Source organism: Furipterus horrens, unplaced genomic scaffold (genome assembly GCF_987537825.1).
Source record: "Furipterus horrens unplaced genomic scaffold, mFurHor1.1.pri manual_scaffold_17, whole genome shotgun sequence".
NCBI lineage: Eukaryota > Metazoa > Chordata > Mammalia > Chiroptera > Furipteridae > Furipterus > Furipterus horrens.
In genome coordinates this window covers 11,497,759-11,515,994 of record NW_028327187.1, presented here as the reverse complement: position 1 = coordinate 11,515,994, position 18,236 = coordinate 11,497,759, and the positions used below count along the sequence as shown (strand labels likewise).

Here is an 18,236-nt window from a genome sequence, read left to right as displayed (position 1 = left end):
ACAGAAAGAACTCAAAACTTAAAAAGAATTAGAAGCAAATGAACAAACTAGTGTGAATGACCTGTGGACATGGACAACTAAATGGGGATGGCCTGTGGGAGATTGGGGAGGTGGGTGGAGCAGGGGAGAGCAAAGGTGGAAAAAGTGGGACAACTGTAATAGAAAAAAACAATAAATAAATTTTTTTAAAAAAAGAAAACTCAGAGCAAGTGGTAAAACTTAGTAAGTGCCTTACAACAAAGGACTGTAGTTTTCATTACTGTCAACAATTATGGAGGAAAATCCATCAAAGTTCCCATCCCTTCAGTTCCACGACAGATAACATATCACATCCACCCCTGCTACCCATCAATATCACCAACCACCAACAGATCTCTTCCACGGCACTTCCTGCCTGCTTGCTACCCCTTACCTCTCAATTAGCTGTTTCCCTAAGACAATCTTGGTCCCTTCAACCTTGATAAGTTCTTCATTATCATTATGAATGACTGTCTTTTCCAACTCCTCCTCCTGCTCTTCTGTCATGGCAACAGGGTTGGAAGGTGGAGCATTTGTTTGATAATAGAGAGGGCAGAATTTGTTTGTCCTCATATGCCCAATGGCACCACAAGCCCCACATTTGAGCTACAGGAGAAAAAATATTAATGTCAGATGAAATATATACAATTTAAGTAGTTCAGCCTATGACCTTTCCAGAATAAAACTTTCAGTGACATTTTTTTGCATAGAAAAATAAACAAAAGCCTGCTACAAAAGAAACAGGAAATACATACAAGGCAGGATAGAAACAAAGGCAGGCTCAGAACTTTGGTTCAAAAAGAACTGTTAAACAGAAGGTACTGGACAAAAGTGCATGCATGTATAGAAAGGACACATTATAAAAATATAGAGAATAAACATTTCTTTAAATATCAAGTAAGAAAAAAAAGGGAGAGAATTTCTATTCCCAATTTAAGTTATAAACTATGAAAATAGCAAATGCACAGAAGAAAGGCTGTTGGAGGCCCAAGGCTGCATTCCCAGCCCCAAGGAAATGGCTAAATAATAAATACCCTAGGGAGAAAAATCACGATTCAAGGAAAATCACAATGCTCAGTGGTGGACTGTAAAGTAGTGCAGCTAACCATCTTTAAGGTTTCTTTTCATTTAAAATTTGTCTTCATTTGGAAGTTAAACTATGTCTGTGGCATTATCAAAGATGTTTAATTTACAGGCAAGAAGAACGTCAAATGCCTTGCAACTGGATGTCTTTCCGATAAGACAGTCCTACAGATTTAGAGACTTGTTTGTGGGTTATGTTACATAAATTAACATGTGTTTTCTGTTTTCAAAGGGCATAAGCCTACGATCTCATTGCCTGAGTGATTGTCTGTAGGTATAGGCCTCACTTAATCCTTCTGCAGCGCTGCCTCCTGAGACTCAATGGTTTGGCTGAACTAAGTGGCTGGGTTGGTGAAGAATGGGGTGGTCTGTGGGCTTCACTTTAAAACTGGTTTCTCTTTTCTGTCCTAAAGGCTTGGACAGAAAGAGCCCAGAGGCCTGAGAGTAGGGAAACCTAAAATATTTCCCTCAGTCAAAACTAAGTATAATGGGCAAAAGGGTTTTGGACAGGTGAGATGTATGTACCTGGCACACCTTCCTCCAAAGAAGCCCTTCTTTTCCCTAATGTGGGACATTGAAAAATTAATCCCTGCCTTTTGTCATCTAGTGGTTATGGATTGAATGATATCTTTTAACCCTGTTGCCAAATCTGTTGCCTCCAGAATACAAGGATGCCAGCCTGTTAAACCAAGTATGCGGTTGTCTGGGGACAGCCAACTGACCTGGAGTCTGCAAGATCCTTTCCCATGTGGGAAGGCCACCCTCCGCTCCACACCCCGACTCTTATGAGGGATTTCTGGACCCAAGGGTAGGTAGGACGACGACCATGTCCAGCTTGAAGCAGCTAGAGAAACACGAGACCTTCGCCCATTGTCCTTTATAAGATTATAAAGGGTCTTAAGTCTGAGAGGGAGGGATTGTTATTTTTTATTGTTAAAATAATTATTTATTTTTTTAAAAAAAGAAAAATATATGAAAGGGTGAAGCAGGAGAGCTTGTATGTATGACCCATGGGCATGGATTGGGTGGGGGTATTGTTAGGGGAGGGGGGTGCTGGGTGGAGGGGAGCAAAGGGGAAAAAATTGGAACTATTTTAACAATATAATCAATAAAATATACTTTAAAAAAATAATAATAAATACCAAGTTCCCATCTCAGTTTTGCAACTGACTCCATTTTCATCTATAAAATGAGGTCAATACTGTATTGTATTTATGATACAAGGAAGGACTTATGATACAAGAAAGAATATTAAAGTATTTTAAAGCCCTGGCTGCTGTGGCTCAGTGGATTGAGCATCGGCCTGTGAGCCAAGTGTTGCTAGTTCGATTCCCATTCAGGGCACATGACTCGGTTGCACATCAGGTCCCCAGTTGGGGGCACGAGTGAGAGGCAACCACTCAGTGATGTTTCTCTCCCTCTCTTTCTCCTTTTCCCTCTCTCTAAAAACAGATAAATAAAATGAAATAAAGTAACCTTGTTAAAAAATAAATTAATAAAAAAATAAAAATAAATTTGCTCAAAGTTAAACTTTAAAATATATACATATATATATATATTTTTTTAATGAGCTCATGTTAACACCAGTTTAAATTTGTTGAAAATTTTAGTTTATCAAGTGCCTCCTGTGCATTATATCACTTAATACAAGAACCCTGTAAGGGAGGTATCATTTTATAGAAGAGGAACAGGTTTGGAGAGATCAAGGCACAGAGCTATTAAATAGCAAGCAGACCTGAATCCAGGTCTTCTCTTTGCAAGTCCACGGCTCCTTCCACTGTACCACAGTTGTCTCATTTTATGCTGCACGTTACAGTTACACTGCATAGTAATATCTGGAATCCTACCTAAGTTATGCAAAGCAACATGTGTTTTATGTTTCTGTTGCTTCAATACATACAATTTAAAAACAAGATATGTATATATGTACCTGTGTACATAAATGTATATGTAAAAAATCTACCAAACATATCTCAACTCCTAGAAAATATTTCCAATGGATGAAATATGAAATGACACCCAATGGTCTGGGTTTGTCGGTACCAGTCATACTAGTACTGAAAACACTCAAGCAGCTACATCAATTCAGACTAGTTTTTGATGACACTGCCCTCATTCCCAGCAAGAATCCCAATAGCTAAGAGAAAAAGCATGCCTTCTTCCTTTGCTTTGTTAGTTATGATCAGCGCACTATACTTACCTTTAGGTCGGGACGCTCCTTCAATTTTTTTGGCTTTTTCTCAGGAGGACCCTTAAGCTTCTCCTTTTCCTGGTTCCGCTTAAGCCGCCTCAGTTGCTCTTGAATCCTCCGCCGTTCTTTTCGCATCTCTTCTCGATGCTGTTCATCAAAAAGGGCAAATTTCCGACTGCATAACAGTGGGGGGTGGGGGTGGAAATCACAGGACAATAAGCAAACCTAAACCGAAAAGACTGTCCTAATAGCTAAACATCTCTGAATTACAGTAATCCATCTATACTGAAATAAAGGGGGCCACATGGCACTTCCATCTCTCCCGCTCACCAGCCTTCCATTTGTAGAGTGGTACGTCTCTCAGAATGAGAGTAATCCCTAAGATGTTTGCCAGCCAACCAACTAACCAAAATGCAAAGGACCCAGGTAGAACTGAAAACATGCCTTTGTATTGTGTCAGATTTTGGATTCTCCCTGTGATTTGGCTCTATTCAAACCCAAAGAGCTAAAAGGCAAGATGGTTTCCAATTAACAGACCTCCAGGAACAACCGTGCCCAATCCTGTCACTAAAACCAAAGCACTCACCTTTACTTCTGCTCCCCACCAATACCATTCTTATCACAATGGGGAGTGGTGAGTCAAACTCACATGAACTCCTCATCTTTTGTGGTCCGTATGCGCACATAGGCATCTATGACAGCTGGCTTTCGGACTGTCTCACAGCGAACATACTCTTTCCCCTCTTCATCGCGAAATGTACGATAAATCTTGAGACAACGGCCAGTGGCAGAAGAGTTAAGGCTAGTCACAGAAGCTGTGTCATCATCTCTGTGACTGTTTCCTGCTGCTGCTGAGCCTGCTGCTGCAAGGCAGAAAAAGATTTCCACACATTCTCCCTACCACCCAAATGGGCATTTTCTCGGAGTTAAGCAAAAACCTTGAAGCTCTCAACATGCCACAAAACTATAGATCTAACAGAAAGTATAAAAGCCCCCACCAACCCCCAAATACACTGACCTGTCCTTTCCTGGCTTCATTTTACCACTGCTAATGTTCCCATTTTTATAAAGTTCTGGAAGGATCTCAAAGAACTACGTGCTTGTTATAGGGGACAGAAGAGCAGTAGATGCACTGACTCCTCTGAGCGACAGTAAGAAGAAAGTCCAAGCAGAAAGTAGTTGATGAGCAGATTAAAGAACACCATCCAAGCACCCAGGGCGGAAAATGGCACCACAGAAACAAACTGAGAGTCGTAAGGCCTGCAGTATGCTTCTCCAACTTTAACATGAGTAAGAGTCACCTGAGAATCTCGTTAAACTACAGATTCTAATTCAGTAGATTTGGGGTGAGGCCTGAGATTCTGCATTTCTAACAAGCTCTCATGTGACGCTAATACTGCTGATCTGGGACCACACTGCTGAAAAGGCTTCATCACATCTTTACAGGTAGTCAGAATAACAAAATTACACAAAGCTTTTACAGAGAGAAGGAAACAAAGGAAAAGCTATTATGAGTGAGAATAGTCATTCAGTATCTACATCCATGTTTTCAATCGCGTGTTTTAGATGCATAGTGGGAAGGGGACCTCAAAATTTCACACATTACAGCTTCCTGTCTTAATACTGCTTCTTTCTTTAAAATTAACTACTTTAATCAATGGTACTACCATCTTTCTAGCAAGCCCTGAGTGAACTCTTAAGGTCACCTCGGTTTTCCTTCTCTTTTCATTCCCAATGTCCATATCCCAAACCAATTCAAAACTTTATTACCCCCACCCTCAGCTTCTACAATTTTTGGTTATTTAAAACCCTTTTTTAGGGTCTAAGACTCCTTTGAGAATCTGCTGAAATGCATGGATCTTCTCTTCAGAAAAGGCACCCTTGCATAGAATTTTACACATGATTTCAGAGGGATTAAGAACAACCCCCCAAATTCATCCATGGATTCTGTATTAAGAACTCTTACCACCCTGGCTGGTGCAGCTCAGTGGATTGAGCACCAGCCCGTGAACCAAAGGGTTGCTGGTTCAATTTCCAGTCAGGGCACATGCCTGAGTTGTGGGCCAGGTCCCCAGTTGGGGGTACACAACAGGCAACCACACATTGATGTGTCACTCCCACTTTTTCTCCCTCAATTCCCCTCTCTCTAAAAATAAATACAACTGTAATAGAAAAACAATAAATAAATAAGTAGATAGATAGGTAGATAAAAATAAATAAAATATTCTTTTAAAAAATCTAACTGCCAAGGCTCAAACTTGGCTCCATAAGAAAAGAAATTAAAAAAAATTAAAAAATTAAAAAATAAAAAATAAAACTCTTACCTATTCATCTAGGATGAATGGCCAGAAAGCTCACCTGAAGGGCAGGTGATAACACTGGCTTGGCCAGGTCTGGCCCAGACAGAGGCAGCAGCAGATTGGCAGCATCTCTAGAATCCAGTTTTCAGTAATCTCTACCTCATTTACGGGCTCTTCTACACTCATTCCCTACTCCTTCTGCCTATGGTTTTACCTCAGGTATTAGTGTGAAGCTCTATATATTCTTTTAATCCTTCTCTGTTCTCTCTGTCTGTGAAGCCACTAGCCTTACCCAGTAGCATCCGCTGTAGTTCCTTTCGCTCCTGCTCCTCCCGTTCACGTGATAGCTGAGAGCTGGTTTTCTTATTCTGCAACATATTCTCAATGTTCTTTCCCATTTCTTCAAAGTCACTGTCTTCAGCTGAGCTGCTATCTGTGTCAGTTGATAAGACTTCAATCGATGACAAAACCCTAAAAAGAGAAAAAAAAACGTTAAACTAAGATGAGGGGAAATTCAAAAGAGCTGAACAAATATGGTTTTAGGCAAGAGTAGGAAATTGAAAAATGAACTTTAAAAAGGAATATTACTCAAAATCCACTAAGACATGAGACCCTAACAGAAAAGCTTTTACAAAGTGTTCCTAGATGTGTAGTTAACAAGGCAAGTTTGAAATATGAAGTAATACAGCATTTCATATTCAGAATTCCTGGGAAAAGCCTGAGAATAAGCACACTGCTCATTTTTAATAGGGCATTATCATTCTCTCACCAGTATGCCTTCAGAAAAAACACACCTGTCCCTTATCACCACTGTGGTGGTTTCCTGGCACAGGTAGACCACAATAATTGCCATGGAACCAAAGGTCAAACCTAACATCTCTTACCATTCAAAACCTTTGCCAAGTTGCTTTGAAGGGAGTAGGTACTTTAGCAGTATTATGAACAGATACCACCCTGAAATCTAAAATACCTGAGTACCTAACTCATATTATTAGGTGACCTCCTAGTCATTGTAAAATAGTGCCTGGGACCCCACCCCTCTTCCAGCTTGGACTTTCTGCAACACTAAAAGAACACACTTGTTCTGCAGGTCAAAGATGCGCTGACATTCCTCTTTGTAACGTTCTTGATGCTCAGCCACAGAAAACCTTGATCCACGGGCAAATTTACTCATAGGCCCTTCTCCAGAGCGGGCCTGTTCTGTTGACATTGTGCGTACCACATCGATCACTTCCCAGCGGGACAACTTTTTAATCTACAGGAGAGAGACACACACATATACACACACATACACAGTTCATTCAGGGATCTCAAAGAACAAAGCAAGGCACACAGGGAGGTAGACAAAAAAAAAAAAATTCACCCAAAGCAGAATAAACAGAAAGCTTTGGGAAAGCTAACTCCTAAAAAGGTATCCAAGATCCAGTATGCTACAACCTACACCACAAAATTCTTCAGACAGTCCTTACATCTGCCTCCTAGCTTTTCCCTCTTTATACAAAGCCCCTAGGAGGCTCTAAGTTTTCCTTTTCCACACGCACCTCTTCCTCAGGCACACCAAATTTACGTAGAAGTTGCTTAGCATTTTTCAGAGAGAGGCGACGGAGGTCTGCATCTGTTCCTGTCACTGTCTTCTTCACTGGCTGAGGCTCCTTGTCATCCTACCTCAAAGACAAAATAAAACGAAACAGGTAAGAATCCCAGTAAGTTTAACTCATTATAATAGATGCCTATTCTAAGCTCATCCTGTCACCTTAACTGTTTTCCAGATCCTCTATCCCATTCATCTCCGCTACGTAACCTCCGTTTCTTTCTTCGTGGATTCTTGCCTTCTAGAAATTCACAGTCTCACCTTCTGCTGGGTTGGTTTGTTTGGAATCTTCACATAGGAAAATCCTTCACCACACCCTGTGGGATCTGCCACCCCAGTCACCTCCAAGAGACACTTGCCCTTCATGGCAGCAATGAAGGCCCGTGTGGTGTTCCAAGGAGCAGTGCGAACCTGAGGTATAAAAAAAGATCCTAAAGGCTCTGGGAAACTTTGCTGTATATCTAGCCATACTTAGAATGGTTGGAATAATTACAATAATGTACAATTTGATGCTTTCTTAAACTGTCCACAAAGTTCAATAGCTACATAAAGCTACCCAGTGCTTAGCTCACTGTTCTTTCCTACGGTACTTAAATGATGTTATTAAATAGAGGTCAAGTTCCCAGACAGTATGAGGAGGAATATGTGGAACATTGATACCCTGTAGCCCCCTATCCCTTGGGCTTAACTGAGTTTTCATACAGTGTTATCCCCGCCCTCAGGATGTGCAAAGAGGTAAGTTAGATTGATGACTGCATCTGATTGTCCAATTGCTCAAATGACTTTAGAATGACCTATATAGTCTCATAATGAGACGATAAGCATGCTTTACAAAGCACTGAGCCCAAACTCAGCAGCACTAAACCAAAGTCCATTCTACCTCTGCCACTGATTTGGTAAAAAAGGCCTGTCCTCTTCTGGGACCTTAAATTGTGTTTACCAACCCCACAAAATAATCAGGGAATTAAGACAAGGTCAGTCAAGAGTATACATAATTAGCCAGAAAGTGGCCAATTCTCTAGATTCAGAATTCAATCTTGAAGGCCATTCAGACTTCCTAATTTCTGAAATTCTTAGAAATCCAATCATTTTTCACTCCAACCTCAAAAGAAGTGTGCACAAATGATTCTTTACTCATTCTGTCTGACCTCATTTACAATCATTCACTCACTTAATGAGTGATTAATTATGTACCACATGCCAGCACCACTTTTTCAATGACGTCCTATTAGTGAGGAAGAGACAACCAACCAACCAAATCCAACACTGCACGATCAGTGCCACGATAGGAGAGAACAAAGTACTATATGTACATAAAGAAAAGAAGGATGATGATCCAATCTGAATGAAGGGTGAGAATGAGGGCAAGAGTCAGGGAAAGCTTAAGAAAATGTAACTTGTAAGTGAAGGTCACATGGAAGAAGAGTAGAGAGAAAAATATTCTAGGCAGACGGAATAGCAGCTACAAAATCCTAAAAGGCAACAGGAAGAAATTTAGGGAACTGATTGCGTTTCAGTATTATATGTTTGCAGCTTGGAATACAAAATGGGCAATGACAGGACATGAGAGCAGATTACAGTTATATACAAGACCCTGGCTGGTTTGGCTCAGTGGATTGAGCGTTGGCCTGTGAGCTAAGTGTCGCTGGTTCGATCTTCCAGTCAGGGCACATCAGAGAAGGAAAACTCTGACTCCAAAAAACCTCCACTGCCTTGCGGCATACCTCTTCTGGGGAAAGGCTAAGGGAGTAAACCCCGACAGAAAATCCGGAGCCGGAGTCCCTAAGGCGGTTTGACGTTGTAGTCAACACCGGCAACTCCTGCGGCGCACCTGAAGCCAAGCTGTATTGACTCCGTCTTTCCCTTGGATCCTTCAGCTGCGAAGAGAGGGGGGGTCTGCTGCATGGGCAACAGCACACCCTCCATATCACCCTGCCCAGGCTCTGTAGCTTCAGCTCCACTGGAGAGGACACTCCAGCGTCATCGCAAGATGTCGATTCAACACGGGAGGAGACAGATACCGTGTCACTCCCGAGTCGGACTGCACAGCCATTCTCGGCGGTGCAGATAGACTCTTAAGAAGCTACACCATCGTCTCTCGAGACGGACGGCTGCCGACGACAAGACCCAAATCATGTACATCCTTGTAAATCATGTTAAGGACTTCTTCCTGAAAGAAGTAAGGACCCAAAGGCTGTGGCATGATCAATTTTTTTCTTTTAAAAGACCATTAGACTTTTTAAAAAATGGTTCTAGAATAACTGGACATTCATGCCTATGCAAAAAAGAACCTTCATCTATACCATGTGGCCTATATAAAAATTAACTCTAAATGGATCTAAACATAAGATCTAAAACAATATAACTATCAATACACACAACTTGCATGAATCACAACATAATTACAGATTTAAAGAAGAAAGAACACATACTTTCAACAAATGGTGCTGAAGAAACAAAATATTCACATGCAAAATAATGAAATCGAACCTTCACTTTACAACATTTATAAAAATTAACTCAAAATGGATCCAAGATCTAAACATATGAAAAATGTAAAACTCTTTAAAAAAAAACAGAGAGAAATCTTCATGACACTGGATTTGGCAATGATTTCTTGGACATGGAACCAAAAGTACAAGCAACAAAAGTAAAATTAGATAAACTGGATTACATCAAAATAAAAACATTTCTGCATCAAAGGACACAACAGAGTGAAAAGGCAACCTACAAAATGGAAGAAAATATTTGTGTAACATCTAATGAGAGGTTAATATCCAGAACATATGAAGAACTCCAACAACTCAACAACAAAAAACAAACAACCCAATTCAAAAATGGGCAAAGAACTTGAATAGAAGTTCTAACAAGAAGACAGAAGTATCCAACGAGCACATGAAAAGATGCTCAACATCACTAATCATTAGGGAAATGCAAATCAAAACCACAATGAGATACCACCTCACACCCATTAGGATGGCTACTATCAAAAAAACAAATAAAAAAAAAAAACAAATAACAAGTGTTGGCAAAAGTATGAAATAACTGAAACTTTCATACCATTGATAGGAATGTAAAATGGTGTAGCTGCTTTGGAAAACAGTATTGATATTCCTCAAAAAAACTAAAATTAGAACTACCATATGATCCAGTAATCCCACTTCTGGGTATATATGCAAAAGAATTGAAAGCAGGTCTTAAACAGGTATCTGCACACCCACGTACATAGCAGCACTATTCACAATATCCAAGAGATGGAAACACCCATCCGTCAGTGTGAATGAATAAACAAAAAATGAAATATTATTTAGCCTTGAAACGAAGATAATTCTGACATGTAACAACAATGACAAATTTTGAGGATTTTATGCTACAGGAAATAAACAGTAACATAAAAACAAATATTCTATGATTTCACTTTGGTGAAGTACCTAGAGTAGCTAACATACATAGACAGAAAGTAGAATGGTGGCTGCCAGGAGCTGGAGAAGGCAGGACTGGGGAGTTACTGTTTAATGGATACTAGAATGTCAGTTTTATAAGATGAAGAATTCTGTAGATTGGATGTACAACAATGTGAATGCACTAACACTACTGAACTATACACTTAAAAATTAAGATGGTAAATTTTATATTATGTATATTTTACCACAATTAAAAAAAGAAAGAGGCCTGGCTGGAGTAGCTCAGTGGATTAAGCGCCGGCCTACAAACCAAAAGGTCGCTGGTTCGATTCCTAGTCAGGGCACATGCCTGGGTTGCGGGCCAGGTCTCCAGTTGGGGATGTGTACGAGGCAACCGATCAATGTATCTCTTACACACTGATGTTTATCTCCCTCTCTTTCTCCCTCCCTTCTTCTCTCTTTAAAAGTAAATAAATAAAATCTTTAAAACATATATATTTTTAAAAGAAAGAGTGCATACCATATGATTCCATTTATCTAAAATTCTAGAAAATGATAACTAACCTATAGTGACAGAAAGATCAATAGTTGTCAGGGGACAGTGAGGGTAAAGAGAAGAATTTCAAAGGAGCACTAAGAAACTTTTGGGAGTGACAGACACATTCCTTACCTTGTCATGAGAATTTCATAGATAGAAACATACATCAAAACATACCAAATAGACTTCCGGCCAAGATGGAGGCTTAGACGGACACGCTCGGTCTCCCTCTACAACTAAAGAGGATTACAACTACTTCAAAACAAAGGATAACTAGAAATTCCAGAAAATAAAGCTACACGGAAGCCCAACGTATGAAGTTATAAACCAGCGGCGCCCTTTGGGCAGGTAGGACGAGCGAAAGGGGGCGGTGCTGTTTGCGGTCGCACCTGGGACAGCGGCAGGGAGAGCAATCCCAGCGGCAGGGAGAACAATCCCGGCTGCAGTCGAACCCCGGCAGCTCGCGACCCCAACGCTGGGGAAAGCAACCACCACATCGCCTTGAACAGTGAGGCCCAGGGGATGGGAGGACGGATCCCGGTCTCCTAGCGGAATAACTGTGTGAATCCATCTTGGACCCCCGCCCCCAAAGAAAGTGCCACAGGGCTGCGAAATAGGTTGCGGACAGGCGCCTGTCGCTGGGTTGTGACGACAAAGCACCACGGTGCAGCGAGAAAGGTTGCGGATTGCCGCCGGTCGCTGGGTCGTGACGAGTACACATGCACTGCCCCCTATAGCCGGCCCAAGAAAACAAAACGCATCTGTCAAAATGAGGCAGACAACTATAGAAATCCCGGTGGCGCAGCTCACCAGGCAACAGATGAGGAATCTGACAGATGAACAAATAAGAAACCTGTCAGAGGCTCAGTTCAGGGCCATTGTTATCAGGTGGCTTACAGAATTAACAAAAGATCTGGAAAAAGATGAGAAAGAAGCGAAAAACACTCATAACGAAAGGAACAAAACCACATACGAGACAGATTGTGAGGAAAAAAAATCCAGAGTTCATCTCAACAAACCAGAATATAGGGAAGGAACGGGAAGCAACGATGAGAGGATCAGAAACCTCTGGGACAGCTATAAAAGGCCCAACATAAGAATCATTGGCTTGCCAGAGAACAAAGAAGACGAACTAGAAAAATTGAGTGAAAATATAATAAAGGAGAACTTCCCAAACTTGGGGAAGGAAATAGACTTACAGGTCCAGGAAGCACAGAGAATTCCAAAAAAACTGGACCCAGGGAGAACCACTCCAAGACACATTATCATCAAAATGTCAAAAATTAAAGATAAAGAGAGAATCTTAAAAGCAGCAAGAGAGAAGAAAAGAATCATGTACAAAGGGGTCCCAATTAGACTATCAGCTGACTTCTCAAGGGAGACCCTGCAGGCAAGAAGGGACTGGCAAGAAATATTCAAAGTAATGAAAATCCAAAACCTACAACCACGAATACTCTATCCAGCGAAATTGTCATTCAGAATAGAAGGGCAGAGAAAGTGTTTCCAGGACAAAATAAAACTGAAAGAGTTCATTAGATCCAAACCACTGTTATATGAGATGTTAAAGGGACTGGTTTAGAAAAAGGAGGATCAAAACTATGAAATCTAAAATGAAAACTGCATCACAAGAAACAACAGAAGCTAGGGAACTGAAACAAAGGCGAACTAAACAGGCAACGAGAGTGGAAAAAGAACTATAGGTATGGGGAACATATTGGGGGGAGGTCAACAGGGAGGGGGAACGGGGAGAGGGAGGGAGATGATATAGGAATTAAGGATCATGGTAGGAGGGAATGGAATCGACAGAGAGAGGTTGAGAAGAACTGTATGCACAACTAATGGACATGGTCTAAAAGGGGGGGACAACTGGAGGGAGGGGGACCACAAGGTGGAGGGGAGCAGAGGTAAGGGAAATTGGGACAAATGTAATATTATAAACAATAAAACACATTAAAAAAAAAAAAAGAAGAAGTACAAACTGGTAGGCACAAAATGGACAGGGGGATAAGAACAGTATAGGAAATGGAGTAGCCAAAGAACTTATATGCATGACCCATGGACATGAACTAAGGAGTGGGGTTTGCTGGAGGGAAGGGGGTACTGGGTGGAGGGGACAAAGGGGAACAATTGGGACAACTGTAATAGCATAGTCAATAAAATATATTAAAAAAAAAAAAAAAAACATACCAAATAGTATACTTTAAATGTTTATTCTATGTCAATCACATCACAATAGAGCTGTGGGTTTTTTTTAAAGACAAATGAGATGTATTAATAAAAATTAGTGTAAAGCCTTACCTCATCATCAATCTTCATCTGGAAATCTTCCTCATTTTCTTCTTCTGGAGCAAAAAAGGACTTCTCACCATAGCCAGCATCCTAGCAGAGGACAAATCCATCCATAAATCATAAATTAAAAACACAAAGCACAAGTTTCATTGAATATCAAGTACAGAACATCAACGCACATTTTACAATATAGAATGGATTCTATAAAATCTTTGCTGTATCTATCACAATTCTACATCCTTAGGTTATCAGAAGATACAGGAAGCTAAACAGAAATGCTCATTAACTCAGTGGGATAGAGTTGTACTAACTCACCCTAGCTGGATCTTTCATATTTTGGCCTTATAAGGACACTGTGCTTCTTTAGATCACATGTGCAGCATCACCATCATCTCTGCCCATCTGGAAAGCTGTGGTAAACAACTAAGAAATACTTTCCCTGCTTACATACCTGTCTTGTAAAGAACAGTTTAAAGTCACCACCCAATGGATAAGCAGCCATTTTCAAGGCAAAACGATCTGTCTTAAGTCCTTCATTAAGCCTTTCCACTGATATTCAGCTACATGGTAGGTTTTCCCCAGAACCAATGTATCTCATACAGCTAGAATTTTCAAATAACTGGTAATAATCTAATAACCATAATTTCTATAAACCAGTGAGAACAGCCTTTGTCCTGTCTCTCTGAAGAAAGGCCATGGGCACAGGCGATGCCCAAGAGGAAGATGTTCACCTTCAGCCGCTGCTCTGCAGCTATCATGCTATAATAAGCACAGCACTGCTCTGGAGACACCATAGCTCTGATCTCCTCCTCAGTTGGTAAACGGAAATCAGACTTCAGCACCCACCAATTTGAATCCATTCCTAGAAAAGATACAAAGAGAGAATGAGACTATTCTGAATTCCAAAGGCCCCTTTATTGACAGCAGCAGGGATAGCAAGCTAAGACTAAACCAGGCAATGTCCTAGGAGGTACCAGTTAGCCTAGCCACAGTTAGCCTGACTAGCCAAGAAAATCTCCGCTGCTAGGTTTCCTACATCTCATATAAGACGTCCATCAATCATGCTGAATTTCCTGGCAGGCAAAATCAAAAAACAATCAGGGCTTCCATTAAGTGATAGATTTGCTACCTCCTCCTTTTGATGACTATCAATTTCTACTTCTATTTTATTAGCTGTATGCTTATCCTTTAATTGAAAGCTATAATTCCTTTCTTGGAAAGAGGAAGAGAGGACAAATAATTACTCATAACTGACGACCTGTGCGTTTGAAGTCAGCGCAGAGCTTTAGCCTCTTCCGGATGCTGCTTTCTGAATGAGAAGGAAAGGCTTTTTTAATATCTTCCATCCGAATCCGTCTGGGCCGATCAGTACTCTTCCAGAAGAGGCGGTATATAAAAACCTGCCCAACAAACCAAAATTTTTTATGTGGCAAAGTAAAGGATAAAAGTCACCAGGGTCCCTTCCCCTGCTAAGCCCCTATGTGTTTTGATCTTTCCTGATATGCCCCCAAATACACACACCCTTTTATGTGTATCTTGATCCTCTACCTATCCCCTCCTTCTTACCTGGAGAAAGTCTCGAATATGTGTATTGGCCCTTTTGGAGTTGGGCCCAGGAACTTCAAACAAGGGGCACTGCTGGCCAACCACAAAGATATCCACTAATTCCCGAATATAGTAACCTTGCCTTGTCCGAATAATAAGGAAATCAGTTTCTGGCATCTTATGAAGATAAATTGGGGCACGAAAAAGATTGTTCTCAAATGCCTAAAGAAAGTAAAAACATGAAAGTTATATACAGAGAAACCCTAGGAAATTTAATCAACGAATGAAAAGGTAAATCGTGCTAATTTGCTCTCCTTCCCCATTATAGCATCTATCCAGTATTATAAACAAATTATAATATAGAATATCAAATGGGATTAGGCAGGTAATTTTTCCCCACTGGCTATTTTTAAGATTAGGTAATGGGGAAACTACAGGATTTGGATTCAAATGACTTTGACTGCTCTGCTGCTATTCACTGTATGACATCAGATAAGTTAATATCTCTGAGCTTAAATTCCCTCATACACAAAACTGAGATACTTAAAATGCCTGATACCTCACAGGATGGCTATAAAAATTATATATGAAAACCGCTCTAAAAACAAACAAGTACTATACTAGGTACCCTAGACTCCAGAATAGACTGTGACATAATAAAGGAGAGAGCAAGAGATTTGTTAAATAAATTGATTTTAAAAGACTAATGAAGTAAAAAGTGTGCTAGAGAACACATTAAACACACAGGACAAAAACATTCAAGCTTAAGTAGCAGCCAGATGGGAATCACTTGTCACAAGAAACCTGTGATTGTAAGGAGAGACTTATCAGAAAATCAGAAAAATAGACAGAAAGAAGAAAGATCTTCAATATATGGGTATAAAAATTCTAAATGTGATATGTGGAGAAAAAAAATCACATATCTTTTAAAAAAACGATCTTTAAGAGACTACAAAGTAGCCACAAATGATGGGGATGTATTGAAAGAAAACCTCAAAAGGAAGTTAAGGGCAAGAATGCCAGGAACATGCACTGGCTGGTGTGGCTCAGTGGACTGAGCACCAGACTGCAGACCAAAGAGTCACCAGAAACTTTGCAGGCAAGAAGGAACCGGCAAAAAGTATTCAAGGTGATGAAAAGCAAGGACCCTCAACCAAGATTACTCTATCCAGCAAAGCTATCATTTTGAATGGAAGGGCAGATAAAGTGCTTCCCAGACAAGGTAAAGCTAAAGGAGTTCATCATCACCAACCCATTATTATATGAAATGTTAAAGGGACTTATTTAAGAAAAAGAGGATCAAAAGTATAAACATTAAAATGACAATAAACTCACAACTTTCAACAACAGAATCTAAAAAATAAAAACAAAATCCAACTAAGGAAACCAGAATAGGAACAGAATCATAGGTACAGGGATCTTTTGGAGGGTTATCAGCTGGGAGGGGGGAAGGGGGAGAAATGGGGAAATATGGTGCAGGGATTAAGAAGCATAATTGGTAAGAGCAAAATAGACAGGGGCAAGTTAAGAATAATATAGGAAAGGGTGAAGACAAAGAACTTATATGCACGACCCATGGACATGAATTAAGGGGGGGTGGGATTGCTGGAGGGAAGAGGGGTACTGGGTGGAGGGGAGCAAAGGGAAAAGAAATAGGGACAACTGTAACAGCATAATCAATAAAATATACTTAAAAAAAAAAAAAGAGAAAACAACTCTTCACTGTGCCTGGGGACTATAAGGTCCAGGTGTGGTTGAATACTCAAAATGACAACAAATACAGTCAGAACATACCAATTTTACACATAGAAATCAAAATTAACTATAGTGAATTATCAATCCAAGGTTGACTTCCCTGTGCCACCCAGATACTTCTGGACTTCTTACCCAGTGTGTATTTTCAAAAAACTCTTTTAAGTTAAGCTTATGAACAGAACATAATTAGGAGCCAGGTTTTTTTTTAAGATCAAAAAAATTGGAATATGTTGATCTTCCCCATACTTCATAGTATCTCAATCAACTAGAATCGGTCCTTTCTGAGCTAACGAGCTATTCAATGTCCATTTCCGTAGGAACGCATCATAACGGAAGAATACCTCACCTGCAGTAACTGGCCAGGATGGAGAGAACCCAAGAAAGGGGATGTATGGCAGTAAACAGTTTCTCCATATTTACAATCTGGGGCTCCGGGATCTTTTCCAGGTTTCTATAAGGAACACAGCAGACCCAATTACTACCACATAACATAATCAATACACCTGTACAAAATATTACCTTGAGCATGGTATTTTACTAGTATTACAAACTACAAAAAAAGATACCATTCCTTTCTCCCAAGAAATTTATTGTATAAAGACAAAATACATATTCACAGATCATCGCTGTGTATCTAACTATAGCTATATTAATAAAGATTTTCTGAACACAGACTTACCCGCTTATAATAGTTTTTTATTTTTGTTGCCATGCCAACCTGCATCATTAACGGTCCATTTTCCTCACTGTATTCTGCTAGAATAAGATCTCCATCTTTGCCAGTGAGATCCTGAGGTGTGCGCATAAAAAACATCTCTCCACCACCTGAAGCTTGCCTCTCTTGTTCTCTCATCTGCCCAGAAAAAGAGAATACAGTCTAGTTCCTGATAAGGCAATAACTAACTATACATATTGATGCTGTTCATTCTGAGACAATGACACTCAGAACGATTTTACCTTGCATTATTTTCAATTTCATTGCAAAAATTTTTAAACAGATGAACATTTTTTATCTCACATCCTAGATACAAATGTTTACATTTTGTGGTATGTTTTACCTTTAACTATGTCTCTATAGATGTTGCTGCACTACTTTTGAAAGGTGCAGTCACACTCTGGCTGGTGTGGCTCTGTGGATTGAGCACTGGCCTGCAAACCAAAGGTTGTTGGCTAAATCCCCAGTCAGGGCACAGGCCTGGGTTGCGGGCCAAGGCCCTAGCTGAAGGCGTGCAAGAGGCAACCGATCAGTTTATCTCTAACACATTGATGTTTCTTTCCTTCTCTTCTCCCTCCCTTCCCCTCTCTAAAAATAAAAAATAAAGTTTGAGAAAGAAAAAGAAAGCTGCAGTCATCATGACATTTCACACTTAAGTATTTTCACATGAATCTCTCCTAAGAATAAGAATATTCTCCTAAATACCCATTTTATCACATCTGCAAAAAATGAACAATAATTCCCTCATATCATCTAATATCCAGTCCATTTCCCCAATTTACACTTTACTGTTAACTCTCATAGCTC

The 18,236-nt window shown here is 40.2% G+C and overlaps 1 protein-coding gene across 5 annotated transcripts in view; it reads right to left on the bottom strand.

Moving 5' to 3' along the window:
* The window catches only part of TAF1 (TATA-box binding protein associated factor 1), a 74,077-nt gene that overhangs the window by 42,456 nt on the left and 13,385 nt on the right, over positions 1-18,236 (bottom strand). For all 5 annotated transcript variants that reach the window (XM_090264885.1, XM_090264886.1, XM_090264889.1 and 2 more), the window contains exons 13-25: positions 17,394-17,567; positions 17,061-17,165; positions 14,981-15,181; positions 14,673-14,814; positions 14,146-14,276; positions 13,424-13,504; positions 7,445-7,594; positions 7,134-7,253; positions 6,672-6,847; positions 5,885-6,063; positions 3,942-4,155; positions 3,302-3,467; positions 413-624 (exon numbers count right to left, since the gene is read on the bottom strand). In XM_090264885.1, coding sequence (XP_090121011.1) covers positions 413-624; positions 3,302-3,467; positions 3,942-4,155; positions 5,885-6,063; positions 6,672-6,847; positions 7,134-7,253; positions 7,445-7,594; positions 13,424-13,504; positions 14,146-14,276; positions 14,673-14,814; positions 14,981-15,181; positions 17,061-17,165; positions 17,394-17,567 — 2,051 coding nt within the window. The remainder of the gene's footprint in view (positions 1-412; positions 625-3,301; positions 3,468-3,941; positions 4,156-5,884; positions 6,064-6,671; positions 6,848-7,133; positions 7,254-7,444; positions 7,595-13,423; positions 13,505-14,145; positions 14,277-14,672; positions 14,815-14,980; positions 15,182-17,060; positions 17,166-17,393; positions 17,568-18,236) is intronic.